This window comes from Ceratotherium simum, chromosome 13 (assembly GCF_057802395.1).
Source record: "Ceratotherium simum simum isolate JZ-2026a chromosome 13, ASM5780239v1, whole genome shotgun sequence".
Taxonomy (NCBI): Eukaryota; Metazoa; Chordata; class Mammalia; order Perissodactyla; family Rhinocerotidae; genus Ceratotherium; species Ceratotherium simum.
In genome coordinates, this window is record NC_141912.1 from 24,067,025 (window position 1) to 24,087,422 (window position 20,398).

General features: G+C 37.8%; 1 protein-coding gene across 1 annotated transcript in view; it reads right to left on the bottom strand.

Annotated features, from left to right (window-relative positions):
* The window catches only part of SLC17A3 (solute carrier family 17 member 3), a 33,123-nt gene extending 15,328 nt beyond the window's left edge, over positions 1 to 17,795 (bottom strand). The window contains exons 1-5 of the mRNA XM_004432056.3: positions 17,666 to 17,795; positions 10,528 to 10,739; positions 10,093 to 10,326; positions 9,920 to 10,007; positions 3,667 to 3,753 (exon numbers count right to left, since the gene is read on the bottom strand). Coding sequence (XP_004432113.1) covers positions 3,667 to 3,753; positions 9,920 to 10,007; positions 10,093 to 10,326; positions 10,528 to 10,739; positions 17,666 to 17,756 — 712 coding nt within the window. The 5' untranslated portion in view covers positions 17,757 to 17,795. The remainder of the gene's footprint in view (positions 1 to 3,666; positions 3,754 to 9,919; positions 10,008 to 10,092; positions 10,327 to 10,527; positions 10,740 to 17,665) is intronic.
* Between the last annotated feature and the right edge of the window lie 2,603 nt (positions 17,796 to 20,398).

A 20,398-nucleotide genomic window follows, 5' to 3' on the forward strand; every position in this document is an offset into this window, starting at 1 on the left:
AAGCTATATGCCAACCAATTCGACAATCTGGAAGAAATGGATAAATTCTTGGAATCATACAACCTTCCAAAATTGGATCAAGAAGAAGTAGAGAATTTGAATAGACCAATCACCAGCAAGGAGATCGAAACAGTAATCACAAACCTCCCCAAAAATACAAGTCCAGGACCAGACGGCTTCCCTGGTGAATTCTACCAAACATTCAAAGAAGACTTAATACCTATCCTTCTCAAACTCTTCCAAAAAATTGAGGAGGGAGGGAAGCTCCCTAACTCATTCTACGAAGCCGACATTACCCTGATACCAAAACCAGACAAGGACAACACAAAAAAAGAAAATTACAGGCCAATATCACTGATGAACATTGATGCAAAAATCCTCAACAAAATACTAGCAAATCGCATACAACAATACGTTAAAAAGATTATACACCATGATCAAGTGGGATTTATTCCAGGGATGCAGGGATGGTTTAACATTCGCAAATCAATCAACGTAATACACCACATTAATAAAATGAAGAATAAAAATCACATGATCATCTCAATAGATGCAGAGAAAGCATTTGACAAGATACAGCATCCATTTATGATAAAAACTCTGAATAAAATGGATATAGAAGGAAAGTAACTCAACATAATAAAGGCCATATATGAGAAACCCACAGCTAATATCATTCTCAATGGTGAAAAACTGAAAGCTATCTCTCTAAGAACGGGAACTAGACAAGGATGCCCACTGTCACCACTCCTATTTAACATAGTACTGGAAGTCCTAGCCAGAGCAATCAGGCAAGAGAAAGAAATAAAAGGGATCCAAATTGGAAGGGAAGAAGTGAAACTGTCACTATTTGCAGATGACATGATTTTATATATAGAAAACCCTAAAGAATCCACCAGAAAACTTTTAGAAGTAATAAACGAATACGGTAAAGTTGCATGATACAAAATCAACATACAAAAATCAGTTGCATTTCTATACACTAACAACGAAGTAGCAGAAAGAGAAATTAAGAATACCATTCCATTTACAATTGCAACAAAAAGAATAAAATACCTAGGAATAAACTTAACCAAAGAGTTGAAAGAGCTGTACACGGAAAACTATAAAACATTGCTGAAAGAAATTGAAGAAGACACAAAGAAATGGAAAGATATTCCGTGCTCTTGGATTGGAAGAATTAACACAGTTAAGATGTCCATACTTCCTAAAGCAATCTATAGATTTAAAGCAATCCCTATCAAAGTTCCAACAACATTTTTCACAGAAATAGAACAAAGAATCCTAAAATGTATATGGAACAACAAAAGACCCCGAATAGCTAAAGGAATCCTGAGAAAAAAGAACAAAGGTGGAGGTATCACACTCCCTGATTTCAAAATATACTACAAAGCTATAGTAACCAAAACAGCATGGTACTGGCACGAAAACAGACACAGATCAATGGAATAGAATCGAAAGCCCAGAAATAAACCCACACATCTCTGGACAGCTAATCTTTGACAAAGGAGCCAAGAACATACAATGGAGAAAAGAAAGTGTCTTCAACAAATGGTGTTGGGAAAACTGGATAGCCACATGCAAAAAAATGAAAGTAGACCTTTACCTTACACCATACACAACAATTAACTCCAAATGGATTAAAGACTTGAATGTAAGACCTGAAACTATGAAACTTCTAGAAGAAAACATAGGCAGTATGCTCTTCCACATCAGTCTTAGCAACATATTTTCAAGCACCATGTGTGACCAGGCAAGAGAAACAATAGAAAAAATAAACAAATGGGACTACATCAAACTAAAAAGCTTCTGCACAGCAAAGGAAACCATCAACAAAATGAAAAGACAACCTAACAATTGGGAGAAGATATTTGCAAACCATACATCTGATAAGGGCTTAATCCCCAAAATATATAAAGAACTCATGCATCTCAACAACAAAAAAACTACCAACCCAATTAAAAAATGGGCAAAAGACCTGAACAGACATTTCTCCAAAGAAGATATACAGATGGCCAACAGACACATGAAAAGATGTTCAAAATCATTAACTATCAGGGAAATGCAAATCAAAACTACAATGAGATATCACCTCACTCCCATCAGAATGGCTATAATTAACAAGACAGGAAACAACATGTGTTGGAGAGGATGTGGAGAGAAGGGAACTCTCATACACCACTGGTGGGAGTGCAAACTGATGCAGCCACTATGGAAAACAGTATGGAGATTCCTCAAAAAATCAAGGATAGAACTACCATATGATCCAGCTATTCCACCGCTGGGTATTTATGCAAAGAACTTGAAAACACCAATGCATAAAGATACATGCACCCCTGTGTTCATTGCAGCGTTATTCACAATAGCCAAGACTTGGAAGCAACCTAAGTGCCCATCAAGGGACGAATGGATAAAGAAGATGTGGTATATATACACAATGGAATACTACTCAGCCATAAGAAATGATGAACTCCAGCCATTTGTGACAACATTGATGGACATTGAGGGTATTACGCAAAGTGAAATAAGTCAGAGGGAGAAGGTCAAATACCGTATGATTTCCTTCATTAAGTAGTAGATAATAACGGCAATAAACAAACACATAGAGACAGAGATTGGATTGGTGGTTACCAGAGGGGAAGGGGGGAGGGAGGAGGGTGAAAGGGATAATTAGGCACATGTGTGTGGTGATGGGTTGTAATTAGTATTTGGGTGGTGAACATGATGTAATCTATGCAGAAATAGAAGTATAAAGATGTACACCTGAAATTTATACAATGTTATAGACCAATGTTACTGCACTAAACAAAAAATAAAAAAATAAAAAAAAATAAAAAAAATAAAAATTAAAAAAAAAAAAAAAGAAGCAAGTTACATCAATGGATCCCACCAAGGCAAGTGAAAATGTCAGGTTACAGTTATTAATAAACACATCCTGACAGAGCCACAGAAAGGGTAACTCTGTCTTTCGTAAGTTTGATCCAACAAATATTTATTCAGCCCTTACTGTGTGCCAGAGACTCTGCAGGGTCCAAGGAACCAACAAATCTCCATCTCTGCCTTCAAGAAGCTCATCTTGTCCAGAAGGGGAGATAGATGTTTAAACAAATATATGCAAGCTGATGGGAGATTTGAAAGTAGAATATAGAAGCTACTGAAGTACGCAATAGTGGAAGAAGAAGTTCTTTCTTGATTTCTAATGGTTAAATGGAAGGCTCTGGGGAAAATGCTGGGGTTGGCAAAATTCATCCTATTGGTGTGTAGTGTTTTCTCTCCTTTAGGCAACTTGAGCCTTTTCCAGGACCCCTCATTGCTGTGCTTAATCTGAGAAAAAACTGACAGCAGCAGCTATCTCTCTGGACTTCTTTCTTCTATCACTCACAAAGCACTGCTTTGCAAACCTGTCCCCTGCTACCTGCAGACTATGCCCAGTCACTTTGTGTTAATAATGCATTAGAGTGGGTTAATAGCATCATAGGCAGGAGGGTTTCCAAATTCTTTGATAGTGTGGGTGAATTTTTCTCTAATATTATATTAAGACATTTTGTTTTTCTAGGATATTTTTGTCTTGACTCATTTCCTCCATGAAAGTACATGCATATAGATAGAAACTCAGAAGAATCGCCCCAAATATGAAAACCTGGGAATGGGTAGACCGTAACTTACCAAAGATATAGAAGACAAAAGGCCACCCGAGGGCTTCACTGATGATGCCACCCAGGAGGATGGCGGCGAGGGCTCCCAGTACCAGTCCTGCAAAGAGACAGAGAGTAAGCTATGGGGTTGTGGACTCCCACCTGACAGACACCTACAGAACGACACTGACATGTTATAGAGCAGTTATTGCCAAACCATAAGGAGATGAACATATTGGAATATATGAACTTCAGATTTATGATTTAGTTCATACGTTCTCCCGAGGACCTATTTTTCTGGCAGTTTCCTACTAACATTGCAGATGGGAGCCACGCTTCATTTTATGCTATTTTAATTTTTAATTACACAAGTCATATAATATATGCTTATTGTAAAAGTAAATTACCACAAAGAACCAGTTCCTCTCACATGTCCCCCAATCTATTCCTCCTCTTCTCTCTAATGTTAACCATTAGCAACAATTTGTTATATGATATATAATTGTATATCTTTTCCTCTCTGCATGCATTCATAATATATATCTACAAACATACTTATCTCTTTGTGAGTGCATTATGTAGTATGTGGACAAGAAGCTAGATAGTTTTATCTATAAATGTGCTAATAGCACTCTGTTTTAATTTCCACGGCTTTACACAGTATTTTCATATATAGTAGGACACATTTCTTTTTTACAACTTTTTCAATCCGAGACTATTATGCTTTTTATTTTCTAGATGAATATTAACATCAATTTGTTAAATTTTATATATATGTATATGAGTTATTATTATTTTTAAATAAAAAAGAATCATAATGTACTTATTGTCCTGTGATGTTACTTTTTTTCATTTAACAATTGGTCTTATAAGTATTTCCATGTCACTGTAGATTCTACCTAGTTATTGTTATTTGTGAACATAGACTTAATCATCATTTCTGAACATAAACATAATTTATTTCTCTACAATAGAATATCATAAGTAGACTTGCTAGATCAAAGGCTATGGTCATTTTTAACTTTGATAGATATATACCAAATTAAATTGCCAACAAATATTGGTTTTTTTACTCATCTCCTTGACAACATTGGACATCCTCAGAATTTATAAAAATAGTTTTCCAAATATGAATGTAAAACAGTATCTCATTATTACCTTTTTATAGTGAAGTTGAATATTTTTTCCTGTGTTAATCATTTTTATTTCTTCTGTGAAATGTTAGTAATCATTTTTCTTCGTTTCTTTCTCTTGTTTAATTTTGTTTCAATTTACAGAATCTTTATATATTATGAAAAATAATCCTCTGTTTATCATGCTGGCTGCAATTCTATTCTCCCCTCTTTAACTTTGTGTATGGTGTGTTTTGTAATTCAGCAGTTGTAAGTTTTTATAGGGTCAGATCTATGAATTTCCTCTGTAATGACTTCTAGATTTACTCCTTGCTTAAAAGGGCTTTCTCCATCCCACAGTTTAAAAAAATGGTCGTTTATGTTTTCCTTCTCATTTAGTCATCCTCTTTATTTAAGCATCTTACCTGTGTTATCTCATTTAAGTACTAGTATCAAAATTTACAATTGAGGAAATAGAGACATGGAAAAGTTAAATAACTAGCTCAAAGTCACACAGCTAATAACAAAGAAAGGCAGCATTTGAAATGAAGTTTGCCTGATTCCAGGGCATGAATAGAGGAAGATGGAAATCAGTACCATTTTCTACCACTAAGTCCACCAAATCTGCATCTTTCCCCTGAACTCTCCGCCTTTACTCCAATTACAATGGGGGACAGGTTCTTGCATTCATTCAAGACTAGGCCTCCTCTTGTCTTCTGGACCACATCTCCAATCTGCCCTAGGCCTGGGTTACTCTGAGAATGTACTTTCACTTCTGTATCCTCACTTACATCCTCAGCTCCTGGATCTCTCCCATCCACATGCCAACATACCTTCATATAGCCCATGTTTGAAACAAAACAAAACAAAACAAAACTTTTGACCTCTTCAGAGGCTCCATGTACTTTGCCATTTCTCTGCTTTTCTTCAGGGCAAAACCTCTTAAAAGACTGTGCTTACTGCTTCCACTTCCTTTCCTTCCTCAGCCAACTCCAAACACTCCTCCAACTTCCCGTGCACCATTGACATGGTTTTGTCAAGGCCTTTAATGACCTCCAGCTTGCCAAACCCATGACTATTTGCTCAACTCCAGCAGTATGTGGTACAGTTGACCCTCCACCTCTGACTCAGTGTTGTCCAATGGCCTCATAGGAAGCTTCTCAGTCCCTTCTGCTGGCCTCTCATTCTCCTCTGTTTGAGGCCTGAATATTAGAGGCTGCACGGCTATTTCCTTGGTTTTCTTCTCCATCTATGTTCTTTCTCTGAGTGATAGCATTCAGTCCCAATGCTTTAAATACAGTCGGTATATGTACTGAGAAATTTCAATATGTCTTGTTATCTCTCATTTTTCCATTGAATTCCAGAGTATAATCTGATCTCCACTCAGATGCCTCATAGTTCATAGCTAACACTTGATTTATGTACACTGCAAATCACTTATTGCTCGAACATATCTATTTATCATCTATCTATCTATCTATGTGTGTATGAGAACTGTATCATATATGCATATGTATACCTAATGTGTATGTTTTTTTTAATTTATTTTCTTCTTCTTTTTTCTTGTTTTTTTGGTGAGGAAGATTTGCCCTGAAGCTAACATGTGTTGCCAATCTTCTTTTGTTGCTTGAGGAAGGTTAGCCCTGAGCTAACATCTGTGCCAGTCTTCCTCTGTTTTGCATGTGGGTCGCCGCCTCAGCGTGGCTGAGGAGTGGTGTAGGGCTGCGCCTGGGATCCAAACCCTGAAAGCCAGGCCGCAGAACAGGAGTGCGCCAAACTTTAACCACTACACCATGGGGCCACCCCTGTTTTATTTTTTGTACTTTATTAAAGCAACATCATCCTGGATGTTCTCGTCTAGGACATTGTAATGTGTGCTTGCTTTATTATTCAAGAATATTCACTTCAACCATAGAAGATGAATAAATTCATCTTATAAAACACAGGCAAATATCCTAAGATGTGTTAGGTATAGATAATGATTAAGTCAGTAGATTGTGAGACAGAGAGACAAGATTCACAAGCTGTGTTAAAGATAAGTAATTAAATAAAAGAATGTGTTGATCTTTAAACATAGATAGAAAAAGATAGAAAGATCAAGAGACACATAACATTAGTCAGGTAACAATTATAAACATGATACTCTGTACATTCATAGGGCATGTGAGGCACTCAATCAGTGGAGTGCTGATGCTGGTGAAATTTGATTGTGCACATTTCTTCCTGACCGCGTTCAGTGACTTGAAGTGGATATCTTTAAATCAGCCATGGTGGGAGTATTTAGAGAACAGAAATTGATAAATACTATAAATCAGCTTTTTTTTCTTCCTAAAGAGCCTGTTTACCAGCATAGCACTGGCTCAATATTTGTGAAGGCCTAATTTAGCCATCCACTGGGAATACCCACTCTGGCCCCATGTGTCCTCTGTTTAAAAAACATAAGGGAAACCCGTGACAATAATAGGTTATTTGGTAAACTAAGTTGTGGTCAGCTGTACTCATCTCTGTGTCTCTCCCATAGAGCAAGTGTGCGTCATTGGCGCAGGATGCCTTCCCTCTGTGGGCTCTCTTGCTTGAAGCCCAACTCTGGTTCCCATATCCACACCATCAGTGGGAAGGACGACAAAGCAGAGAGAAAAAGAGACAGAGAGAGAGAGACAGAGTCAGACAGAAAGATAGAGTGTTTGAACATTCTGCATACTTGATTCAGGTAGTGTGGTCCTTCCACCTGCTTGCACCCTATCTTAAATGTGTTAATTTACCCCATTTTCCATCTAACTTCTCACTCTGTGTTTTAAATTGGTTTAACAAACTGTGCAATTATAGCACCTAATTTGGCCTGTGAGCTTATCTGTTCCATGACCTCTCGGATAGTTTGCCTGGTAGTTTACCTAGGGCTACCATTGCATTAAGGCAATTTTAGACATGCTTTATTCATTCAACATTTGTGTTTCTAAAACTTATCCATGTTATTGCATGCAGCTGTAGTTTCTTCATTTTCATTGCTGTATGATATTTCATCTTTAGATTAAAGGGGTGTGAGTATGTGTGTGTGTTTGTGTGTGTTTCCATCATCTATGAGGCCTGTCTCAAATACGAGCTACTAGTTCTTTTGGGTCTGCTTAGTCTTCCTCCCTTACGTTATTGAGCTCCTTAAGTGGCTAAAAAGTTTCCTGCCTATAGGTGTGCCATTGTGGGCCCCCTTAGAGAAAGATATGTTTTGTCCTAGAGGCTGGCAGTACCTGGGCCCTTCCACTGAGGGCAGGAGCCTTTCTTGAGAGTCCTCCTCCAACCTCATGGGCTGAGTGATCCTGTTCACCAGTGCAGCCTGCTGAGGAGCCCCAGCATCACTGGAAATGGCAGTTTCTATAAGAACTACTGAGGCAAGCAAGTAGGTTCAGTCCACTCCACATGTTGATGGGTTCCTCTAGTGACTTTTTATTGGGCCTCCTCAGACAGTCATAGGCTCTGTACTCTCTGAACCAGGTTCTGGAAGCCAGAAAAGACCACCTTCCTGGGTATGCTAAGATATTCCCACAACACCAAAGACAAGGAAACCTCTGGAACTTGCAGTCTTGTAGGTTTCTAAGATTCCTCTAGACACTGTCAGTTTACCTATTCCAGTTGCTCTGTCCTTGTATAACAGGCAGTGAGAGGAAAGGGCATTGCCCCTCCTATAAGATCACTATCTTCATTCCAAGTCTCTTAAATTTTCTTTCATGTTTTCCAACTCCTGATTTTCCTGTATTGTATTCTGGGATAATCCCTCAACTTATTTGTCCAATTCAATAATTTAATGGTCATCTCCCTTCATTTAGAAATTCAGATTACTCATTTTAATTAAAAGTGTTGGCAATCATATTTTTAATTAGCAATAACTGTTTTTTTCACAGTAATTTTTAAATAAATGCTGTCTACACATATTTCCTTGGGTTTCTCTGATGTTATTTGTCAATTATTTAAGATTTTCTCCTAATTCATTTATTAATTTCTTTTTCATTTGGTTTTGTTCTTGTAGTTTTTGAGTTTTGTCTCTCTCTTTCAGGCTGTTGGTTTCCTTCAAATTTTGGAGGATTTGGGGAGGTCAATTCTTATTTATATTTGAAGACCTTCCTTAGTTATGATAACTGAAGTGAATTTTCTTAGTCCAAATTGGAGCCTCCATTCCCCTATCAGTGAATACAAGCTCTGATGACAGAGACTAATCCTCTAGAGGGGCATGAGGTCAGGTATGGGGTGTGTGTGTGTGTGTGTGTGTGTGTGTGTGTGTGTGTGTGGCTTGTTTTCTGGACTTGAAGAGTCTCTGGCTTTCTTGGTACCCATAAGTTACCTAGAGAGTTACTCTTCTGTTTTTTTTTTTGTGTGTGTGAGGAAGAACAGCCCTGAGCTAATATTCATGCCAATCCTCCTCCTTTTGCTGAGGAAGACTGGCCCTGAGCTAACATCCGTGCCAATCTCCCTCCACTTTATGTGGGACGCCACCACAGCATGGCCTGACAAGTCGGTGCGCACCCGGGATCCGAACCTGGGGCGCCAGCAGTGGAGCGCACGCACTTAACCGCTATGCCACCGGGCCGGCCCGTTGCCCCTCTTTTCTTACCAGCACCCACTTTGGCAATCTCCTGTTTGTTAGCCATACTCTTTCCATTTTTCATTGTTCCCCAATATAACCTAGGCTTCTTCCTCCAGAATATTTATTCCAGCTACACTGTCCAGGCAGATCCTTATCAGAAAGAAGTTCTCAGGACAACTGAGAGCAATTCCAAAAAGGATTAAGTTGGATCCATAACTTACACTGAATATTAGTATAAACTCCAATATAATATAAAAACAGAATCATACAAATTCAAGAAAAACCGTGAGTGGATGCTTTTATAAACTTTCCATCTACGACCCAAAATCCAGAAACCATAAAAGAAAAGAATGATTTGACTTTACAAAATTATATTTTTAAAAAATGGAAAAAATCATTATAGGCAAAGTCACATTACAAATGACAACCTGGGGAAAAATAACTGAAAGTCATGTCACAGACAAATGATCCATCTCTCTAATTTATAAATACTTGGTCAACATTGAGAAGACAGGGAATCATGCAATAGAAAAATTGTCAAGGAACCCAGTGCAAGAATGTTGGATTGTAGCATACTCGTTTTAGGTATATGCTTTTACCTGATAGAGCAATGGAGCAGAGTTGGCTTCGTTCACGTGGAGGACCCCATCGCTCCCAAATTGCAAACTGACCCCCAAATCCTGATCCCTGAAATAAAAATAGTTAGAGTTCTTGATATATGGTGCTGTATAGAAATTCATATCCAGCTCATATTTATAAAATACGTGGATACCTGGGTTAGGCCCTGGACTATTCGAGTTGCAATGAGGAAACCTAGTCCAAGGTCAGCTGCCAGAGGGATGAAGAGAGTGAAAAGTGAGGAGACAAACAAAGAAACACTAAGAACTCGCTTTGTTCCTACTCTTCCAGCCAGGTATCCACTGGGAGCCAGTGTCAGAAGCATGCCATAGTTGACAGAACCAAAGATGACGCCCTGGATTTGAGGGTTCCAGTCATACACAGGGGCCTTAAAGAAACAGAGAAAACTGTAGTAAGCCATTTATGGGAAGGCTCTTACATAACTTAAGAAGCCTCTTTAGATCTTTCACTTGCTTTAAAATCACTACTTTCTTAGTTAGAACTTTTTAACATAAAAATTCTAGAAAAATAAATGTCCAAACAAACAAACAGAAAAACAAGAGCACAACTTAAATCTTGCATTGCTTACCCTCGCAGGAAGACTCTTCGGGGCTTTATTTGGGCCACCAAATGAGTCGACAGGCAGCCCCTCAGTGGAGCTGTTAAACTGGGACTGATGGTCTGTGCTGTTGACCATGGTTACCATGGTGATGTTCATGATAACATTTTGTGCCATTATTATGAAGTTGCAGAGATGTGCGAGGAAGGCTATTCCATAGCGGATGGAACATAAGCTTGGAACTGGAAATATTATGACATTACATTAGTCATTACATTAGCGCTTTCCTTATTGAGACATCATTTATTTTTCACAAGTTATAATACAGAAAAATACCACAGATGATCATCTGATGGTAAAAGGCATTTCTACTGGCTTTAGGAAAGAAAGATACAAAACAAGGAAATTATTGAGTTGAGGCAGAGGGTGCTTTATAGATCCTGACTTGCTCTGGGGCATTCTGTCTTTCCTGTAATTTTGTCTCTCTCATTCCTAAGTTATTGTATTCTATAGTTGCTGAAATTACTCATAAGTAAATAGATAAAGATATAGCTATATAGTACATATGTATTAAAAGTAAATATTTACATATAAATAAAAATATTTGTGTGTACATATTTAAGTTGTATAATTTATATTATATTTAATATGTTATAAATTGTATATATATAATGTAACTTTTAAACTTTGAAAGAGTTGTTCATTGGTGTAGTTGGTTATTCTTCTATATGTCTTCAGGCATCGAGGACAAACTTTCATTTAAATTTTGAAATTAAACCTCTAGGAAGATTTTTTCATTAGAGAAATTAACATCCACAAACAATGAAAAAATATAATGAAAAAAATAGTGGAAAAAGAAATGAGCACAGCATGGAAATAATGTGTTTTTGTGTTTCCAGAAAAGATGACTATTGTCAGGAAGAAACTATTGCCATAATCCAGGACAGAAATGAAAAACCTTGGACTAGGATGATAGCTGGAGAATAGTTAAGATGTGATCAGATCCCAGATAAATCCCAGTATGGGAATCAACTAAACTAAATCAAGGTTTCAATTTTACAGATGGATGGGGGAGGGGCATTGGAGAGGTTCTTGCTCTACACAACTAGAAGAATGGTGTTGCCATTCACTGAGGAAGGGGATTCTCTGGAAGGAGTGGGTTTTGGGGAAGCGAGGTGATAAAGAGCTTAGTAGGACAATTAGGACAGCAATGCCTTTTAGGTACCCAAGAGAAGGTGTTGAGAATGTTGTCTGATATACAACTCTAAAGTTGAGAAGAGAGGTAGGGGTTGAGGAATAACATTGGGAGTTAATAACCTACAGATGATACTTGAAGCCATGATATTTGGGAAATGAAAATAAATAGAGAAGAGAACCAAAGACTGACACTGGGGCTTTCCAATGTTTAGAGGTTGGATAAATAGAGAGAAACCAGCAATGGAACCTTAAAATGAATGGTTGGTCGAGTGGGAAGAAGACCAGGAGAGTGTGGTGTCCTGGAAGCCAAGGGAAAATGGCTTCAGGGAAGAGGGAGTCAGCAGGTGTGTCAGGTTCTGATAGGTTATGTAACATGATGACTGAGAATTAACTCATCTAATCTTCACAACAATCCTATGAGGCAGCTACTACTACTATCCCCGTTTTATAGATGAGGAAACACAGGCACAGAGAGGCCAGCTAACAGTGCAGCTCAGGTGTCTACGCTCTTAACCACCATTCTGCATGTATATGGTGGCTTTGATTTTGTCCCAGACGGTTTCATGAGAATACCTTTGCTACAACCCAAGTGCACCCATCTGTGGGGTTTATATGGCTATATTGTATGGGAGAAGAAAGTAACACTTTCCATCTTCAAGAAGTCCTCAAACTTCAGGAAAAGAGGTGCCTTGAGATTAACAAAGGAGCCTTCTCCTCAAGACCATTATGTTTCCTGTTTAGTGAAGCACGAGTCTTTGTAGTGAATGGGGATCCTAGAGCCAAAGGCTACTGAAAGAGAATATCAGCAAAACAGGAAGCTCATAAATGAGTAAGTAAAACGCCTGCCTTGTGTGATTGCTGAAAGATTAACTAGAGGATGTTTTTAAAAGTCTTAGCCTGGTGCTTGCTGGCTATTAAGTCTTTCCTACAGGCTACTGTATGTATCCTTAAAAGTTATTTGTTTCTTGTGTCCATTCTGAATGAATTGTTCCAGTTGTGTCTAATCTAATAGGTTGGTGCCAGTGCTATGCTGGCTGTTAAATATTTTCAATGATTCTCCTTAGGCACTTGAGAATGTGTGAGTTTGTATGTGTGTATGAGAGAGTGTGTGAATTAATAAATATCCTGAAGGCATAGTATTTAACCACTGGCAGAGGGCATTGACACCATAAATCATGGACTTTTGAAACTGGAAGGTTATATTGAGGAATTAAATACTATTCTAATCAGAATCCAGGAGACTTGATTTTTAACTTGATGTGACAGACAGACCCTAGGGTGACCCCCAATGATTTCCACCTCGCGTTGTTCACAAATTTGTGTAATTTCCTTCCCTTGAGTGGGGGCAGGACCTATGAATTACTTCTAGCCAGCAAAGGCGATGGGATGTCACGCCCATGATTACATTACATAAGACTTCATCTTAGGAAACTGAAGCTAGACACTCTTCTCGTGGGCTTAATGGAGTTAGCAGAAAGTTGGGGAAGGCCACATGGTAAGGAACTATGGGCAGCCTCTTGGACCTGAGAGTGGCATCCAGCCAAAATCCTGCCAAAAGCCAGAACCCTCAGCTGTGTAGCTGTAAGGAAATGAATTCTACCAACAACCTGAATAAGCTTGGAAGTTGGTGTAATGAGAAAATAGCAATTTTGAGTTGCTGCCTAGGCATTTTACTGTATGACAACCCAGCTCATACCCCAAATCTGGACATTTAGATAAGGACCTGAGCTTAGGTTTCCTGCCACAATTTCCCACTGTGCTTTTCCCGGGGCACCTTTAAAATAACCACTTAGAGCTGAGCCCACAAAAAGTTAGTGGCCTTCTCCCCAGTCACCTTATAATAGGTGCTTGCTGCCCTGTTCTCTATCTCTTGATTGCTCATGACCTGGGACGGAAGACTGCCCTTCCCCCAGCTCATTGCATCCCTCCCACCTCCTACCCACCCTGTAAGTAATAGGATGCTGGGATCTGTAAGTAATAAGTGCTATGACTTTTCTTCCTTTGTGTGAGTGTATTGTGTCTATGCCTTCAATCAAAATGACCCTGGGGTTTTCACTTCCCTGAAGCAGGAGCTCGGATGCTGAGGGAGCTACCTGCCAATCCCATGTGGGTGGCTTGTACCTCCTCATTCAGTAGATCATAATCTTAATTTAATACACCAGCTACGGGCCCCCCAACACAGTGGGCTTTTCCCAGTCTAGCCTCCAAATTAGAATGCAACCTGGCCAACCACTTGATTGCAGCCTTATGAGACCCAGGGAAGAAGAACCAGCTAAGCCAAGCCACGGTTGGAACTCTGACCCACAGAAACTATGACATAACAAATGTGTGTCATTTTAGGCTATTAAGTTTGTGGTAATATGTTTGCAGGAATATAAAATAAATACAGTTGGCAAGAAATAATAAAGATCAGTTGAATATATTAATAGACTACACAAGAGTTTATTTTGGAGGTGAGGGCAAGCATTGAAAGATATATGCGTTATAAAGCATTGAAATTTGTCATGAGGGTAAAATGATAAGACATAATCATATGGAAAAAAGAATAAGCAAAAAAATCCAAGGAACAACAGAAAACATCAAAAACTCACCCATATGGTGAGTAAAAAATGTTATGGCAATTAATAGAGGAAAGCTAAATTATGTAATAACAGGTGCAGAGATAACTGATTAAATATATGGAAAGATAATGTTGGAACAATATCTCATCTTTTAAATCAAAGTAAAGTTAAGCTATAATACAGTATACTGCATTTTGTAAAATTCAAGCTGCCATTGATTTTAAGATGCATCTTTTTTTTTTTTTTTTGAGGAAGATAGGCCCTGAGCTAACATTTGTTGTCAATTTTCCTCTTTTTCTTTTTGCCTCCCCAAAGCCCCAGTACATAGTTGTATATCCTACTTGTAGGTCCTTCTAGTTCCTCTATGTGGGATGCTGCCTCAGCACGGCCTGATGAGCAGTGAGTAGGTCCGTGCCCAGGATCTGAACCGGCGAAACCTGAGCCATGGAAGCAGAACACGCGAACTTAACTGCTACGTCAACGGACATCATTTTTTGTTCCACTGAAAATCAACTGACCAACTAATCAACAAATCAAACTTAGATCTAAAACTAAACTCCTGCATTCCCCTTCCCAAACTTGCTCTGCCCAGATTCATTCCCAATTCAATTGATGGAAATTCCATCCTTCCAAACACTTTACAATTATCTTTGATTTCTTTCTTTCACATCCTATATCCAATCTATCTGGAACATAGTGTTGTCTTCACATTCAAAATGTATGTAGCATCCAACCACTTCTCACCAGGGCCACTGCTTCTTTTGGTTTAGAGCCTCTTCCATGTGATTCTAGCTACCAACATCTCTTGCCTGGATTTTGTAATAGCCTTCAACTTGACTTCCTGCTTCCAATCTATTCTCAACACAGCAATTAGAGTACTCAAGTTATACCACAAATTAGATCATCCCCCTCCTCTGCTCAAAATCTATGTGGCTTCAGTTTTGTTCAGATTAAAAACTAAGGTCTCTGTAGTGGCTAATGGAAATGAAATATTTATAACCTTTGCAAAAAATTTTAATTTCTTAGGAACAAACCCTGACGAAATAAAAATTCCAACTGTTTTATATATATATATATGTGTGTGTGTGTGTGTATGCATTATATATATAATAGCTAAGTAAAAAAACAAAACTCCACAACTTAAATATCCAACCACAGGAGGATTTTTCAGGTAAATAATGCTTTATCTATTGGATATATTGGAATAATAACATGTATCCTTTAAGAGTAATGGTTGTGAGAAGACACAAAGAAATGGAAAGACATTCCGTGCTCTTGGATTGGAAGAATTAACATAGTTAAAATGTCCATACTCCCTAAAGAAATCTCCAGATTCAATGCAATCACTATCAAAGTTCCAACATTTTTCACAGAAATAAAACAAAGAATCCTAAAATTTATACGGAACAACAAAAGATCCTGAACAACCAAAGGAATCCTGAGAAAAAAGAACAAAGCTGGAGGTATCACACTCCCTGACTTCAAAATATACTACAAAGCCATAGTAACCAAAACAGCGTAGTACTGGCACAAAAACAGACACACAGATCAATGGAACAGAATCAAGAGCTCAGAAATAAACCCACACATCTAGGAACAGATAATTTTCAACAAGGAAGCCAAGAACATACAATGGAGAAAGGAAAGTCTCCTCAATAAATGGTGTTGGGAAAACCAGACAGCCACATGCAAAAAAATGAAAGTAGACCATTGTTTTACACCGTACACAAAAATTAACTCAAAATGGATTAAAGACTTGAATGTAAGACCTGAAACCATGAAACTTCCAGAAGAAAACATAGGCAGTACACTCTTTGACATCAGTCTTAGCAGCATATTTTCAAGTACCGTGTCTGACCGGGCAAGGGAAACAATAGAAAAAATAAACAAATGGGACTACATCAAACTAAAAAGCTTCTGCACAGCAAAGGAAACCATCAACAAAATGAAAAGACAACCTAACAATTGGGAGATGATATTTGCAAACCATATATCTGATAAGGGGTTAATATCTAAAATATATAAAGAACTCATACATCTCAACAACAAAAAACTAACAACCCAATTAAAACATGGGCAAAAGATTTGAACAGACATTTCTCCAAAGAAGATATACAGTTGGTCAACAGGCACATGAAAAGATGTTCAACATCATTAGCTATCACGGAAATGCAAATCAAAACTACAATGAGATATCACCTCACGCGCATCAGAATGGTTATAATTAACAAGACAGGAAATAAGTGTTGGAGAGGACGTGGAGAAAAGGGAACTCTCATACATTGCTGGTGGGAGTGCAAACTGGTGCAGCCACTACAGAAAACAGTATGGAGATTCCTCAAAAAATTAAGAATAGAACTACCATATGATCCAGCTATTCCACTGCTGGGTATTTATCCAAAGAACATGAAAACACGAATGCGTAAGGATACATGCACCCCTATGTTCATTGCAGCATTATTCACAATAGCCAAGACTTGGAAGCAACCTAGGTGCCCACCAAGGGATGAACGGATAAAGAAGATGTGATATATATATATACACAATGGAATACTACTCAGCCATAAAAGAACAATGAAATCCAGCCATTTGTGACAGCATGGATGGACCTTGAGGGTATTACGCTAAGCGAAATAAGTCAGAGGGAGAAAGTGAAATACCGTATGATCTCACTCATAAATAGAAGACAAAAATAACAACAAACAATCACATAGAGACAGAGATTGGATTGGTGGTTACCAGAGGGGAAGCGGGGAGGGAGAAGGGCAAAAGGGGTGATTAGGCACATGTGTGTGGTGATGGATTGTGTTTAGTCTTTGGGTGGTGAACAGGATATAATCTACACAGAAATTGAAATATAATGATGTACACCTGAAATTTATGTAATGTTATAAACTGATGTTACTGCAATAAAAAATAAATCATGTTCTCTTTTAGAAAAAAGAATAATGATTGTGAGTATTATACAGTGTATGGAAAAGCATCTGTTGTCAAATTAAAAAATATACAGCACAGAATTATGTAAAACATACATATAAAAGGAAGACAGTAAAAACAAATTACAGTGGTTGAATTAAGCTTCTTAAAATCTTTTTTCATTTCTTGATTTTTCAAACCTTCTGTAATTAAATTTTCTTACTTTACCTAATAAAGCAACACAATTATGTTTACAATATTACATGCAATGACAAGCAGAATACACAATACTACAAATAGACAATTTGGTAGCAATTATCAAGAATGTAAACACATATGAACAAAGATCAGAAGGTAATCATCAAAAATAAAAGACTTTTTTTTTTTTTTTTAGAATAGTGGTATTTGTTTCCTTCATGTATTTGCAAAATGTACATTAATAGTACTCGATTTACCATAAAATCCTAAAACCAAGTAGTTGAGATTGAGTTTACCTTTTCTGTGAATGAGCTTCTCATCCACTTGCATATCTTGGGAGCACTTACTCTTTTCTGCTGTGGGACTCAACTCTGTCACAGTGGCCATCGCGTTCTTCTCTCCTGATGACTATTTTTCACCTATCAGAGCAATATGTAATCCACAGGTGTCAGCCAAGAGAAAGCGACTCCTTTGAGACATTTAACCAGTGGGCAACAAGCAAACAAAACTGGGTCATTCCATCTGGATGGAGAATAGGGAGGATCATTACTCCCTCTTGGCTCGATACAACAGGTGTACCACACCTAAGGTTTGGAACTGTCCATTTCGGATCTAGAGTGCTCACTGTGTGCCAGTTTAAGAGTGCTGGCTTTGGAGCTAGGCATTTCTAATTTCAAATCCAGGTTGGTGATTTACCTAATGTGCCAAGTGCCACCAGGAGCAAATATATGTGTTTCACTTTCCCATCTGTTGCTAACAATAGCAATAACAACAACAACAACAGCGGCTTCATCAAGGATTGTAAGAATTCAATAGACCACACATGGCTAATGCTCAGCAAGTGGTAACTGTATAGTTTATTGTCATTGTCGCTGGAGCTACCACTGACGTGAGTTACCTCAGAGCTGTGCTCCTTCAGAATCCTCTACTGCACCTGCACTAGTTTCTAGTGCCCTTGATGTGTCCCATATGCTTCTTCATTTGACCCACTGTGAGTGTTGCTGACACGTATGTCACTAATAACTGGGGACCATATTTGCATAATGAGATGATACAATTCTAATCTCATATTATTTTTGGCCACAAGTTGATGATGTGTCTACAGAGTTCTGGAAATAACTAACTTGGAGATTTTGACCTTTTTGCCTGTAAGAGAACTAAAAAAATCCTTATCACTTACAATATTAGAATGTTTAACACCCAAGGGGATTTTGTTGTGGTACTGTGTGTAGAATTACAATATTTGTGTTATGTTTACTGTTCAATTTATTAAATTTATAAATTTTTTTAAAAGTTTCAAAATATATAACTACTTATGCCACTAATAAATCAAACTTGTTGATTTAATAAATAAAATACCTCTTAAACATTTAAAAACTGGCGGTTAACTAGACCTGGTCTAATACTATTGTTGCAAACTGAGGCATAACTTCTTAGTATCTCTTTGTAATTAAAAGTTTCACTATTCAGAGGTGTTTCTCCCCAGGAGATGAGGGCTTGATTCAGTGCAGTAGGCTGCCCGGTTGGGATGTACAGGCAGGCCCCCTCTGGTGGCATGTGGCCAGCAGTGTTGCTTCTCTTTCTCACTTCATGGCGGTATGTGATTACCAGGTTGATTGATCTTTTTTGTTCTCGATCCCATTTTTCTTCAACTACTTACCCTACTTCTGGGACCCAAATCCATCCATTCTTCACATAAATGAACTTTATAAGTAGAGAGATGTACCTAAAAAAAGGAGGGGAGCGCACTTCTGTCTATTCTCCTCTACGTGTTAAAATTTATTTTTAAAATACCTCTAATAATGTCATCGTTCTTTTGCATTACAACTCTTATATTAGTATTTCTTACATTAATGTCTCCTTTTTAGAGAGTTATTAGGGAACCATGGTTTAAAAATGATTCCATTTAAACGTGATTACTATTTTCCTTTCATGTTAAAATAATCCTACTTGGTTGCAGGTCAAGTTCAGTTCGGCCTTTGGATGTCTCCCCTCTAGTCATTTTTTACCTTAAACAGCTTTATAGAGGTATAACTGACGTACAATGAACTAAGCTTATATAAAGTATACAATTTCATAAGTTTTGTAGGATGTATACACCCATGAAACAGTCAATGCAATCAGAATAGTGAACGTATACGTTACTGCCTAAAAGTTTCCTTCTGTCCTTTTGTGATCCTTGCCTGCAGCATCTCCCAGCTCATCACCATTTGTCTTGGTCTTCCACCCTGGCAACCAATGATCTGCTTTTTGTGATACAGAGTAGCTTGCGTTTTCTAGATATTTTATAGAAATGGAAACACACAGTATGTACTCAGTTTTTTCCTGGCTTATTTCATTCAGCATAATTATTTTGAATTCATCTACATTGTACATATTAATAGTTCATTCTTTTTTATTGCTGAGTAATATTTAATTGCACGGTTCTACCACAACTTGTTTATCCATTCACCTTTTGATGAAAAATTACATTGTTTGTAGTTTTGGGTCATTACAAATAAAACTGCTGTGAACATTCATGTACAGGTCTTTGGTTAGAAGCGTGCTTTCATTTCTCTTAGATACATACCTAGGAGTGGAATAGCTGGGTCATGTGATAAGTATATGTTTCACTTTTTAAGAAAACGGCAAGCTATTTTCCAAAGTGTTGTACAACCTAGCAGTGCTGAATAGGAACATGTTGTTTCCATTAACAGCTTTTCCGCATGAGTGATCTTTATTCTCACTTTGATGCTCTGTTATGAAGTCAGTCAATGTGACTCTGTAGCTGTGAAACTTTACCAGCCCCCTACTGTGGGACTGTTTGGACTGGAACAGTCTTTTTTTTTTTTTTTTTTAATTTTTTGTTGATTGCAGTAACATTGGTTTATAACATTGTAAAAATTTCAGGTGTACATCATTATACTTCTATTTCTGCATAGATTACATCATGTTCACCACTCTGAATGTCAGATTTCCGTTCTAAGCCACTCTAAGATTAACCCCAGTTAAGAGGCAATGGGACTTGCCCATATCTATGGCCTCTTCAC